We start from the raw sequence: 13,695 nt of genomic DNA, 5'->3' as shown, positions 1-13,695 counted from the left end.
GAGAGAGCATGGCCTCACCAACACCTTGATTCTAGGCTTCTCGCCTCTAGTATGGTGAGAAAATACATTTCTATTGTGGAAACCAAACAGTTTATGATAATGCTGCTATGGGATTCCTAGGAAACTACTAGAACAGATATGATGAAATATCCTAAGATGACATCATAGATAAAAGGTAAAATAGTAAAGTGTAGAAGAAATCAACACAAAGTTTGGAAGAAAATGTGTGAAACAAATATAAATGAGACAGTCCTCAAAAGAAGAAGAACATATATAAATCAGTAATAATATGCCTACTGTTAAAGAATGACACTAAAAATTTCATTAAAAATCAATAAATATATAATTTTATATTTAATGTGAAAACCACCTTTTGTTAAGAAAAAGTAAAAGTAAATTCAAACTAAAATACCAACCTCAAGGTGAGGAGCTAATTAAGGCAATTAAACTCATGGCACTTCTGTATATATAGTCTCCTATGAACTTCAGTTAAAAACAAAAACAAAAACAAAAACAAAATAGTGACTGTTAGGAAAACCATGTTGCAATGTAAGAAGCTAGAAAAAAAAACAAACTTGTTCTGAATACTAGCTAGCTGGCTTTAGAAAATGAACTTGTTACTTAAGTCCCATTACAAAATACTAAATTTGGGGGTGCCTGGGTGGATCAATCAGTTAAGCTTCTACCTTCGGCTCAGGTCATGATCCTGGAATCCTAGGATCGGGCCCTGTGTTGGGATCCCTTCTCAGCAGGAAGTCTGCTTCTCTCTCTCCCTCCTGCTCTCTTTCCCTCTCTCAAATAAATAAATAAAATCTTAAAAAAAAAAAATACTACATTTTTTAAAACCCAACTACTGTAGAAGATGGTTATAGTTTATCATCCATTAATTTGTAAAATCGGAGTTAAACATACTCTAAGTTTTTATTCAATTATTATTTTTTCCAAAAATAAAACACAATGAATATCTATAATAACAGCACCAATTACAATATGCAGTATGTATATGTTTTAGAGCTTCTCAGACAGGGCCCACTGCACGTCTATTTGCACCAAAACATCCTAAAAAGGAAATTATTATTAAAAAAAAAAAAAAAAAGAAACACAGGTGTTTGACACCATAAAAAAGCCTGTCTTTAGTTCAATTATGAGTATACTTGATATCTGATACTCTTGGACCCACTTCTAAACTACTGCCTAGATGCTACAGAAAACAGAGCGAGTAAAATGGGATAGTGCTGTTTCACTAGAAACTACAGAAAACCCGAGAGACAAACGTACTATCTTATAAATCAATAAAAACAAATATGAAAGGAAGCCTGGGTGGCTCAGTTGGTTAAGCGTCTGCTTTGGCTCAGGTCATCATCCCAGGATCCTGGGATGGAGTCCCACGTTGGCCTCAGGGAGTCTGCTCCTCCCTCGGCCTACTGCTCTGCCCCCCTCCCGTTTCATGCTCTCGGTCTCTCTCTCTCTCTCCCCCTCTCAAATAAATAAAATCTATTTTAAAAATACGAAAGAGAGGGGCGCCTGGGTGGCTCAGTCAGTTAAGCATCTGCCCTCAGCTCAGGTTGATCTCAGGGTCCTGAAATCCAGTCCCGCATCAGGCTCCCCGCCCACCAGGGAGTTGGTCTACTACTCCCTCTGCCTCTCTGCCTGCTGCTCCCTGTGCTTGGCCCCCCCTCTCTCTCACATAAATAAAGAAAATCAATCTAATATGAATGATAAACCACAAAGATGTTCACTTTGACACTAGTGATTTACCAAGTTTTTCTTTTAAACTCGATCAAATAGAGAAAACAGACCTTGTTGTACTAGTTAGCTGTTGTTGCACACCAAATTGCTCCAAAACTTACAACTTAAAACAACAAAATTTACTGTCACATGGGTCAGGAATCTCCGAGCAGCCTAGCTGGACAGTCTTGGCTGAGTCTCAAGGCCCAGAGAGGTTGCCATTCAGCTGAGCTAGAGGATCCAGTGCAAACTCACTCAACATGGCTCCTGGCATGAGGAGGTAGTTCCCCACCATTTGAGTTTTTGGGTTTTTTAAAAAATATTTTATTGATTTATATGAGAGAGAGCAAAAGCAGGGAGAGCGCAGAGGGAGAGAGGAAGAAGCACATACACCCTGCTGAGCAGGGAACCCAACAAAGGGCTCGATCCCAGAACTCTGGGATCATGACCTAAGCCTAATGCAGACACTTAACTAACTAAGCCATCCAAGCGCCCCGTTATTTGGGCTTATGACAATACTCTTAGCTTCTCCACACTGAACCAAATATAAAGAGAGAATGATGAAGAGAGAGGCTGCAGTGTTTTATATCAACTATTTTCAGAAGTGACATACCTTCAAGTCTATAATATTTTGCCAAGCACAAAGACTAGAAAAATGGGGAGGAAAGTCTGAGAATACTAGGAGACAGATCACGGGGGCTACCTGGGAGGCCATCTAACATAAGCCTTTTAAATTCACTTGGATATTGGAGATATTACATTTAGTAAAGTTATAACTTATAGGAATGATAACTGACTAAAATTATAAATTAGAGGAAAGATAACTACTATCTTCATGCTATTTAATATGCGGCAATTCATTTTTTAGTGCTTTGATAAAAAAGAAGTGTTTCATTCAGATCCATTAACTAAAATTAATTTTTTAAACTTGTCAAGATTTCAAATTTGTCACATTGACATTAATGTATGCAGCTATGAAAATCTGGAATGAATAAGAACCTATAACTACTGCTGTTCTAGAGCCTAAATATTCTTCAAATTCATATTGGGGATAAAAAAATTTGAAAGAATGTGATTATTCTAATTCAAAAGCAAGGTTATTTACTGCAAATGATTCTTAGTTCGTGTATTTGAAAAGGAAAATATATTTTTTTGTAAAGAAGTTATAAATTGGTTCATAAAATTCTTTCCTGATTACCTTGCAACACAGAAATGCTACATCTATTAGCCTGCCAAATTCATGTTTAACACCCAAGTAGTACATATATATTTGAAAATAAACTATTTTTTAAATACATGGCATTAAATAAAATAAATAACAGCATGAATACAAAAACTTCAGTTTTAAGGACTTAGTATTATGGATTGATAAAACAATATCAACTAATAACTATTAAAAATTTAATAAATAAAAATATAAAATGTTAAAAAATAAAATATATAAAATGCTAAATATGTAAAATACATTATGTGTGCTAAATGTGTAGATGCTAAATGTGTAAAATACATTAAAAGCAATGTAAAGCATTCTTATTATAAATTACCACAAAAGCAGTATTTTACAAGCAATATTTGTAAGTAGAAATCACCAAACACTCACAAGAGTGATAATTTACTAACACTAAAAATTTTTAAGATGGGCGTAAATGCATTTGGGACTCCGTACCAACCAAGACAAAGTAAGCCCACTATAGCCAATCTCTCTATGAGATTACTCTGAGGACAATGTAAAAAACAAAAGCAAAAAGCAAATATCTGAGGAATCCAAAAAGTAAGGAAAAGGAGTCATTATGAGAAGGACATTCAAAAGTTAAAAGAAGTAACCAGGGGGAGGAGTCAAGATGGCGGAGAAGTAGCAGGCTGAGACTACTTCAGCTAGCCGGAGATCAGCTAGATAGCTTATCTAAAGATTGCAAACACCTGAAAATCCATCGGCAGATCGAAGAGAAGAGGAACAGCAATTCTGGAAACAGAAAAACAACCACTTTCTGAAAGGTAGGACCAGCGGAGAAGTGAATCCAAAGCGACAGGAAGATAGACCCCGGGGGGAAGGGCTGGCTCCCAGCAAGCGCGGAGCAACGGAGCACAAAATCAGGACTTTTAAAAGTCTGTTCCGCTGAGGGACATCGCTCCAGAGGCTAAACCGGGCGAAGCCCACCCGGGGTCAGTGTGGTCTCAGGTCCCGCAGGGTCACAGAAGGATCGGGGGTGTCTGAGTGTCGCAGAGCTTGCAGGTATTGGAACAGGAAAGCCGGCTACAGAGACAGAGCCGACAGTGAGCTCACAGCTCGGGGTTACCTTGAACCAGCCGCAGGCTCGGTGAGCTCCGAGCGCAGCCGCGCAGCCGGAGGTCAGGCAGACGGGAGTAACTGGGCGCTGTTCTCTGAGGGCGCACTGAGGAGCGGGGCCAGGCTCTCGGCTCCTCCGGGCTGGAGACCAGGAGGCCGCCATTTGTATTCCTGTCCTCCGGAACTCTATGGAAAGCGCTCAGGGAACAAAAGTTCCTGAAAGCAAACCCGAGCAGATTACTCACCCCGGCCCCTGGTAAGGGCGGTGCAATTCTGCCTGGGGCAAAGACACTTGAGAATCACTACAACAGGCCCCTTCCCCAGAAGATCAACAAGAAATCCAGCCAAGACCAAGTTTACCTACCAAGGATGGGATTAGGAGGGAGGCAAACCATAAGTGACTCTTAATCTCACAAAACAAACTGAGGGATGCTGGGGGGAGGGGGGTTGGGAGAAGTGGGGTGGGGCTATGGACATTGGGGAGGGTATGTGCTTTGGTGAGTGCTGTGAAGTATGTAAACCTGGTGATTCACAGACCTGTACCCCTAGGGATAAAAATATATGTTTATAAAAAATAAAAAATTTAAAAAAAAGAAGAAGTAAACCAGTGCAGGAGGGTAAGAGTACCATTTCTTTTCTCCCTCTTTTTTACCCACGGCAAGCCAAAATCAGCACCTCAATAAGCAAAAACTGAGGAAAATCCCTGTGTTTCTGAACATAAAACTGGAAAAAGGCATTCCTGCAAGCCAGAGGATTGAGGGTCTTTTTTTTTTTTTTTTTTTCATTTGTTTTATTCTTCTATCTCAACAATCCCCTGGGTGGGCTTCCATCACAGAGTTACAGCAGTATGACAAGCTAATATTCCCACAGAAACTCCATCTCTGTGGTCATAAAAAGGAGTAACTCATCTATAGAGAAACCTCAACTTTCTTGACAAAACCTCAGGAAAAAAGGGAAACAAAGAATATGGGAGAAACCTGGAAAAGCAAGCACTGGAGAAGGAGATCCAGTATCCTGTGTATGAACTGGACGAAGTCTTTAGTTACTTGCAAGTTCTGTATGTGTATGATAGACATAAAGAAGCATCACAAAGGCTTTGTGCATTGAACTACAATTGAAAAGACAACGCAGTTTCCAGACTAACTTCTGACTGGCATATGCATGAGACAAACCAATGTAGCACAGCACAGGCTTTGAAAACCGCTCTGACAATGGAACTATCATTCACAAAGAAAGCAACACAGAACATATAGTCACTATCTAAACTGCTGATCAACTGCTTGAAAGCAACACAAAACAAAACAAAACAAAGAACATTATCTAGAAAATGTGAACAGGACCAGACTCTTATATAATATTCAAAATGCCTAACATACAACTCACCAATTACTGAATATATAAAAATCCAGGAAAATGTGAAGAATTTAAAAGAAAGATACCACCAACAAAAATCAATCCTAAAAATCTAGCTGTTGGGATTATTAAACAGATTTTAAAGCAACTACTGTAACTGTGCTCCATGGGGTAAAGGTAAACACATTTAAAGCTAATAGAGAGAGAGAGAAATATTCAGTAGAAATATAGGAACTATAAAATAACAATCAAATGAAATTTTAGAAAAAAATACAGTAATTTACATAAGAGATTTACTGGACTGAATCAATATCAAAATGAAAGTAAACAGATAAAGGAGCCAGTGATTTAAAAGAACAGAAATTACTTAATGTAAAAAAGAGAAAAAATATTAAAATAAAAAATATTAAAATAAAAATAAAATAAAAAGAACAGTGACTGTGACTGAGGGGCATATAAGACAAAAATGAAAGGTCTAATACTCGTGTAATCTCAGAGGAAAGGAAAAAGAGATCACTGCTTTGATGAATATCTAAAAAGTAGATTCAGAAGAAAGAATATTAATAGGGATAAAGAATTATATTATATATTGATAAAAGGGTCAATTCATGAAGACAACAATTCTAAATGCTTAAGACCCTAACAAAACAGCTTCAAAAAACCAAGCAAACAAAAGAAGAAGGAAAATATCCCCTCCTTGCTGAAAGGAGAAATGAAATCAGATTTCAACACGCCTGTTTCATAATCAGTAGAACAAGGAGACAAGACAAAAACAGCAAAGATACAGAAAACCAAAAAGATACTATCAATAAGCTTGATCTAATTGACCCAGAATACTCCACTGGAGAACACTGGAGAACTCTTCAGTACACTTGGAACATTTACCAAGGCAGATCATATTTTGGACCATAAAACAAATCATAACAAATAGGAAAGAATTAAAGCCATATAAAACATGTTCTCCAACGAGAATTAAGCTATAAATCTTAAGCAAACTAAACAAGAGAGTCACAAGAAAAATTACATGTGCTTTTAAAAGTTAATGAACAAACAGATATATTATATGAAAATTTGAGGGGTCAGCTCAAGTGGTGCTTAAAGGGAAATGTACACTTGGAAATATTTACATTGGAAAAGATAAAAGGCTCAAATCAATGACATAAACTTCAACCTTAATAAAAGAGAGAAACAGAATCACACCCAAAGAAAAAAAAATTACGTTAATGTGGGAAAAAAAGCTAATGAACAAACATTAATGAAACTACAAATAGAAAACAAGCAAAATTAAATAAGTAAATAAAAATAAAATAAAATCAAGGGTTAGATATTTGAAAAAGATAATTAAAATTGATAAACTTAATGCCACACTGACCTAAATATATAAATAACAGATAATGAAAGACAGGACACAAAATATCAATTCCAGAAAGGTACAGACCACCAAAGCTCACTCAAGAAGAAAGAGATGAATTGAGTAGTTCTAAATTTACTAAAGAAATTAAATTCTTCTGCCACAGGTTAAAAGGTATACCACAGAGAACAGTCAATGGTACAGTAATAGCACTGTACAGTGACAGCAGCTACTCTTATGGTAAGCACAATATAACATAGAGAGCTGCTGAATCACTATGTTGTACGCCTGTCAACTACACGTCAATTTAAAAAAATAAATTATTAATTAAAAACTTCACACAAAGAAAATTCCAGGCTCAGAAAGCTTCAGTTACAAATTATATCAAAGATTTATGAACAAAACAACAATTCTAAACAATCACTTCCATCTATACCCCCCAAAACAAGACAAATCATTTTATTAGGCCAGCATTACCCTGATATGAAAGTCACAAAAAGAATTACAAGAACAGAAAAATAAAAGCCAATACTCCTCATGAATATAGATGCAAAAATCCCTTAAAAAAATAAATCAGCAAACCAAACATGCTAATACAGAAAAGAGATAATACATGATGGCAAAGATGGGATTTGTCCCATCTTGGCTACTTTAAGATGTGAAAAGAGATCATTATAATTCATGATAGTAACAAACAAACAAACAAAAATAAAATCATTTCAACAGATACAGAAAAATGATAAAATTCAACATCTATTCATGATAAATATTCTTGGCAAACAAGGAAAAAGAGAATTTCCTTAACCTGACAAAAACATGTCCAGTGAAAGTCTAATCTAAGAGGCGCCTGGGTGGCCCAGTGGGTTAGAGCCTCTGTCTTCGCCTCAGGTCATGATCCTGGGATCGAGCCCCTCATCAGGCTCTCTGCTCAGTGGGGAGCCTGCTTCCCCTGCTCTCTCTCTGCCTGCCTCTCTGCCTACTTGTGATCTCTGTCTGTCAGGTAAATAAATAAAATCTTTTTAAAAAAACCAAAAAACTGTTTTCCTATAAACTAGTAAAACATGAATGAGTATTAATGTTTTAAACACCATTTTCAATAGCACAAACTCTTTAGTTGTAATAACGTACAGAATCTATATGGTGAAAACTATAAAAGTATTAAAAAACTTTTCTTAACACTAAATTTGATAGATATAAATTGTGTTCATGGAGGGGCACCTGGGTGCTTCAGTCAGTTAAGTGTCTGCCTTCGGCTCAGGTCATGATCCTGGAGTCCTGGAATCAAGCCCCACATCGGGCTCCCTGCTCTCTCTGTCTCTCTGCCTACTTGTGATCTCTGTCTGTCAGGTAAATAAATAAAATCTTTTTAAAAAACCAAAAAACTGTTTTCCTATAAACTAGTAAAACATGAATGAGTATTAATGTTTTAAACACCATTTTCAATAGCACAAACTCTTTAGTTGTAATAATATACAGAATCTATATGGTGAAAACTATAAAAGTATTAAAAATTTTTTCTTAACACTAAATTTGGTATATATAAACTGTGTTCATGGAGGGGCACCTGGGTGCTTCAGTCAGTTAAGCATCTGCCTTTGGTTCAGGTCATGATCCCAGGGTCCTAGAATCCAGCCCCATGTTGGGTTCCCTGCTGAGTGGGGAGCCTGCTTCTCCCTCTCCCTATACAGCTCCCCCTGCTTGTGCTCTGTCAAATCAATAAATAAAATCTTTTTTTTTTTTTTAAAGATTCTATTTATTGATTTGACAGAGGCAGCAAAAGAGAGGGAACACAAACAGGGGAGTGGGAGAAGGAGAAGCAAGCTTCACAATGAGCAGGGAGACCGACGTGGGGCTCAATCCCAGGAACATGGGTTCTTGACCAGAGCTGAAGGCAGACAGATGCCTAAAGACTGAGCAACCGAGGTGCCCCAATAAATAAAACCATTAACAAAAATGTTCATGGAATAGAAACCTCAATTTTTTTTGAAGATTTTATTTATTTATTTGACAGGGAGAGAGAATACAAGCAGGCAGAGCAGCAGGCAGAGGGAGTGGGAGAAGCAGGTTTCCCACAGAGCAGGAAGACCAATGAAGGGCTCAATCCCAGGACCCTGGGATCATGACCTGAGCCGAAGGCAGACGCTTAACCAATGAGTCACCCAGGTACCCCAAAATCTCAACTTTTATGGTATCAATTTTCCCCCAAATGATCTAGAGATTCAATACTATCTTAATAAAAATCTCAGCAGGATCTTCCGTAAGTACTGGCAACCTGATTCTAGAATGTATATGGAAGAGCAGAGGAAGTCGAGGGCTAAAATCATTTTCAAGAACATAGATGTAAGACTCATACTACTAGACTTCAAGAATTACTGTAAAACCACAAATCAAGACAATGGGTTATAGAAAAAGAAGAAATACATAGATCAATGTAGAATCTAAAAACTACATATCCCTCAATCAGAATGGACAGAATCAGCAGGGAGAAATCAGTAAGGACACAGCTGAACTGAAAATACTATCAATCAAATGAATATAAATGATATCTACAGACTAATTTATTTAACAAGAATATACATTCTCCTCAAACTCAAATGAGATATTTCCCCAAGACAGACCATATTCTGGACTATAAACAGACCGTAACAAATTTAAAATAGGCGAAATTAAATAATGTATCTCTTAGACTTCAATGACATTAAACTAGAAGTCAGTAACAGAAAGACAGCTAGAAAATTCCAAAATGCCTAGAGATTAAACAACACACTTCCAAATAATATATAAGTCAAATAAGAAATCTCAAAAACAATTTTAAATATTTTCAAATAAAGGAAAATTAAAATAAAACTAAAAACTTATGGGATACAACACTTAAAGGGACATTTATAACATTAAATGCAAATATTAGTAAGGAGAAAAGATCTACAATCAATAACCCAAGCTTTTAATTTAGGAAACTAGAAAAAGAAGAGCAAATTAAATCCAAAGTAAGCAGAAGAAAAAAAATAATAAAATAAAATCCACCTAAAATTCACATGGGATCTTAGCAGACCCTACATAGCCAAAACAATCTTGAAAAAAAGAAAAAAGGTGGAGGAGTCACACTTCCTGATTTCTAAACAAAGCTATAAAACAGTGCAATCATGGCATAAGGAAAAACAGACCAACCAACAGCAAAGAAACCAGAAGTAAAGCCTTGAAGGCATAATCAAATGATTTTTGACAAGGGTGCCAAGATCTTTCAATAAGGAAAAGACAATCTTTTTAACAAATGGTGCTAGGAAAAATGGATATTCACATGTGAAAGAATGAAGTCAGAACTTTACACCATATACAAAAGTTAACTCAAAATGGATCAAAGACACATAAGAGCTAAAACTATAACCCTCTTACAAGAAAACAAAGGGCAAAAATCTTCATTACACTGAACTTAGTGTAATGAATGACTCCTTGGATAGGATGGCATAGGCAACAAAAGAAAATGAGACGATTGGGACTTCACCAATATGAAAAAATTTTGTGCATAAAAACACACTATCAATAAATCAGGTATCTGATTAAGGGAATTAATATCCAGAGAACTCCTACAATTCAACAGCAAAAAAAACAAACAAACAAAAAGATAATTTAAAAATGGGCATAGGACTTGAATTAACATTTCTCTGAAGAAGACATACAAATGACCAATAAACACACAAAAAGATACTTAGCACATCACTATCATTCAGGGAAATGCAAAGCAAAACCACAATAAGATACCACGTTACATTATTAAAGTTATTAGTTAATACTAATGAAGGAAGGAAGGAAGGAAATAACATGTTGGTGAAGGTATGGAGAAAATGAAATAGTTAGGCATTGCTGGTGGAAATGTAAAATGGTACAGCCACTATGGAAAAGAGAATGATGGTTCTTCAAAAAAGTAAACATGTAAGTACCATATGATCCAGCAATTCCATTTCTGAGTATATACCCAGAACTAAAACCAAGACATGAAAAAATATTTTGTCACTCATGTTCATAGCAGCATTATACACAAGAGCCCAACAGGTAGAAATAACCCAAATGTCTATCCATCAATGAATGAACAGATAAACAAAATGTAATGCATTCATACAAGAGATTATAATTTAGCCTTGTAAAAGAAATTCTGATGCATGCTGTAAGATGGATGAACCTTGAAGACTTTATGCTAAATGAAATAAGGCAACTGCAAATGGACATTATATGATTCCCCTCATATGAGATAGTTTTAAGTACCAATTTCATAGAGGCAGAAAGTAGAAACATGACTGCAAAGGGCTGGCAAAGGGGAAATGGGGAGTTACATTTAATGGGTACAGTTTCAGTTTGGTGATATGAAAAAAGTTCTATGGACTGATGGTAGTGAAAACTGCACAGCAGTATGAATGTACTTAATGCCACAGAACAGTACACTCAAAATGGCTAAAATGGTTAATTTTATGTTATGTACATTTTAATACAATTTAACATGAATAAATAACTTGAAAAATCCCTTTATACTTCTTTCTTCTTAAATTGTTTTGAATGGCTTCTATTTTCCAGAGGAAGACTCTGACCAGTCACCACCTTTGAATAAATATTAATCTTCAGTACAAAATTACAAGTATTCAACTCAATAAAAGCTATCCCCATATACTATGAGAAAAAACATTTCACATTAGTGAAACTTTGTATCCCTACATACAAATATCGACTTTCATATGCTGCTCTAAATAATTTAGAATTTAAGAATAATTTGTTAAAACAATCAAGAAGAAAGGTATTTCGATTTAAAAATACTTTGGGTAAAGAACTTGCTACTTTTTGATGTTTGGGGGGGAAAGTCCAGTCATGTTCACTTTCCACTTACAGAATAGGGCATGCACTATCATTATGAAATAGACTTTTCAACACAAGAGCTATCTTTGCCTAACTAATCACTAGTCTGGAGGGTACAGGTAGAAAAGAACGGCAAAAAAATTAAGGCCATTACTTTAAAATAAGAGAAATCTGTTAACAGGGCTTTGTAAATCTAATGGTAGAAAGAACTAGGACAAAACAATAAGGATAACTGAAAAACATGAATAGTAAACAGGGATATATAAGAAAAAACAGAAGAGGTCAATTAAATTGGCAAATGTAGAAGTTTCCCTTGAAAATTGATAAACTTCACTGAAAAACTTTAGTATACACTAGAAATTGAATATAATTTAAAACAGAGATAGATCTAAATATTTCAGCAAAAAAAGTTTATTTGATGTTATATATAAAGAAATTGGTTATCAATATCTCACCATATGACATGAATCCAGAAAATATTATTATAATGAAGATATATATTAATTTTTTTCACTCAAAAAGATATAAAGATTGTAGTACGTACATTATTTTTAGGATAATAATCACAGAGGATTGCTATGATTTTTAATAAATATCTGCATCTCTGCTAATAAAAGGAATTAAGTTGGAGGTAAGGGCATGAGGAAAAGCAGAAGAGATTGAAATAGTACCTTTTGCATCATCAGAACCAGAAGCTAAGAGTTTAGGATCCATCAAATTAAAGTCAACACTCCAACATCTTTTCTCATGCTCCTGGACATAAAAGAAAGACAAAGTAGTCTTAGACAAAATATAGATCTTAAAATAAATAAAGAAAAAGCCTGATACTAATTTATGGCTCTGGTGAGAGGGAGAGAGAATAGGCCATGAAAACAAATGAGATGCGAAGTAATTCCCAAACTTTTTATATATACATATTTTATTGCTTTTGGAAATCCATTTGACACATTGTACAAATGCAAAACAAGTCTGAAGTGATGCTTCAGAAAAGCATTATCTCCTATTACAGAGGGATTAAAAATGCTAGAAGCTTTAAACTTGTAATGAAAGGCATTATTTGCTATTATATAGGTATAAAAAAAATGCCAAATAGTGGCTTAACATTTGTAATTATAAACTTGTAACTCTAACTATAATTATGAAGTAAAAACGTGATTCTTAAAAACAAATGACTAGTACTCTAATTTACCTGATAGACCTTTGACCTCTGTCCTGTAAATCCATCCCATAGGATGACGGTGCCTTCATAATCACTGCTGGCTAACAGATTCTTATGGTAACTACTCCAACTGATACAGCTGAAAGAAATACAGTTAAGCCTTATTTTATGTAGAAATAAGTAACGATGAATACAAAGAATTTTGAAGTGTGCAGAAAGATTAGAACACTTCAAATCATCTACATGATTTCATATCATTAATCAGCCCACAACACAGCTGGGACAAAATGTATCAAATAACTGCCAAGTTTTTGGATTGAACTACCAAATAACAACCCTTACCACTATTCACTCTGATCACCAGCCAAAAGATGGACATGAGCCTAAAGCCACCAATGGCCATCTTTCATACATGAGGAGAGCATTTCTGTGAGTGAAAACAGAGGCCAACAGAGCACAAAGCATGCCACAGCACAATGACAGAGGCCAGATCAAATTGTGTAAGCCCCTGGATCAAGTTGAGCTGAATCATATAAGCTAATAAACTAATTTGAATTGGGTTTCTGTATTTATATCAAAAAAAAAAAAAAAACCACAACTAATATGAGCTTATTACTGAATTTAACATTTACAATTAAGCTTTTAACATCTTACGGTTTCAGCTATTCTCAAGCGCTCCAAAACTAAGAATCCAACATCTAAAAATGTATGCTTTCAGTGAGACACATACAGGAATCATGTATAAAACTAATGTGTATTAAGGATAAAAGCCACTCAGTAAAGCAATTAACCTAGATGACTTCAAAGCACATGAAAACAATAGTCTTTTACTCTCTACTGGCTGTATTTATGTTAAACTTCAGAGACTGTTAAGAGTTCATTTGCATGTTTACATATACTTACTGGATTTCTAGGAGAAGTTAGATGGATAGTTAAAAGAACTAAATTCTGGAGTTAGATAGACTTGAACTCAAA

At 35.4% G+C, this 13,695-nt stretch overlaps 1 protein-coding gene across 1 annotated transcript in view; it reads right to left on the bottom strand.

Moving 5' to 3' along the window:
* COP1 (COP1 E3 ubiquitin ligase) overlaps nt 1-13,695 on the bottom strand; it is a 250,901-nt gene that overhangs the window by 99,968 nt on the left and 137,238 nt on the right. The window contains exons 13-14 of the mRNA XM_059146878.1: nt 12,751-12,859; nt 12,233-12,314 (exon numbers count right to left, since the gene is read on the bottom strand). Of these exons, the coding sequence (XP_059002861.1) occupies nt 12,233-12,314; nt 12,751-12,859 (191 nt within the window). The remainder of the gene's footprint in view (nt 1-12,232; nt 12,315-12,750; nt 12,860-13,695) is intronic.

This window comes from Mustela lutreola, chromosome 14 (genome assembly GCF_030435805.1).
Source record: "Mustela lutreola isolate mMusLut2 chromosome 14, mMusLut2.pri, whole genome shotgun sequence".
In the NCBI taxonomy this organism is placed as follows: domain Eukaryota; kingdom Metazoa; phylum Chordata; class Mammalia; order Carnivora; family Mustelidae; genus Mustela; species Mustela lutreola.
The sequence above is the reverse complement of the archived record's forward strand: the minus strand, read 5'-3'. Positions and strand labels throughout refer to the sequence as shown.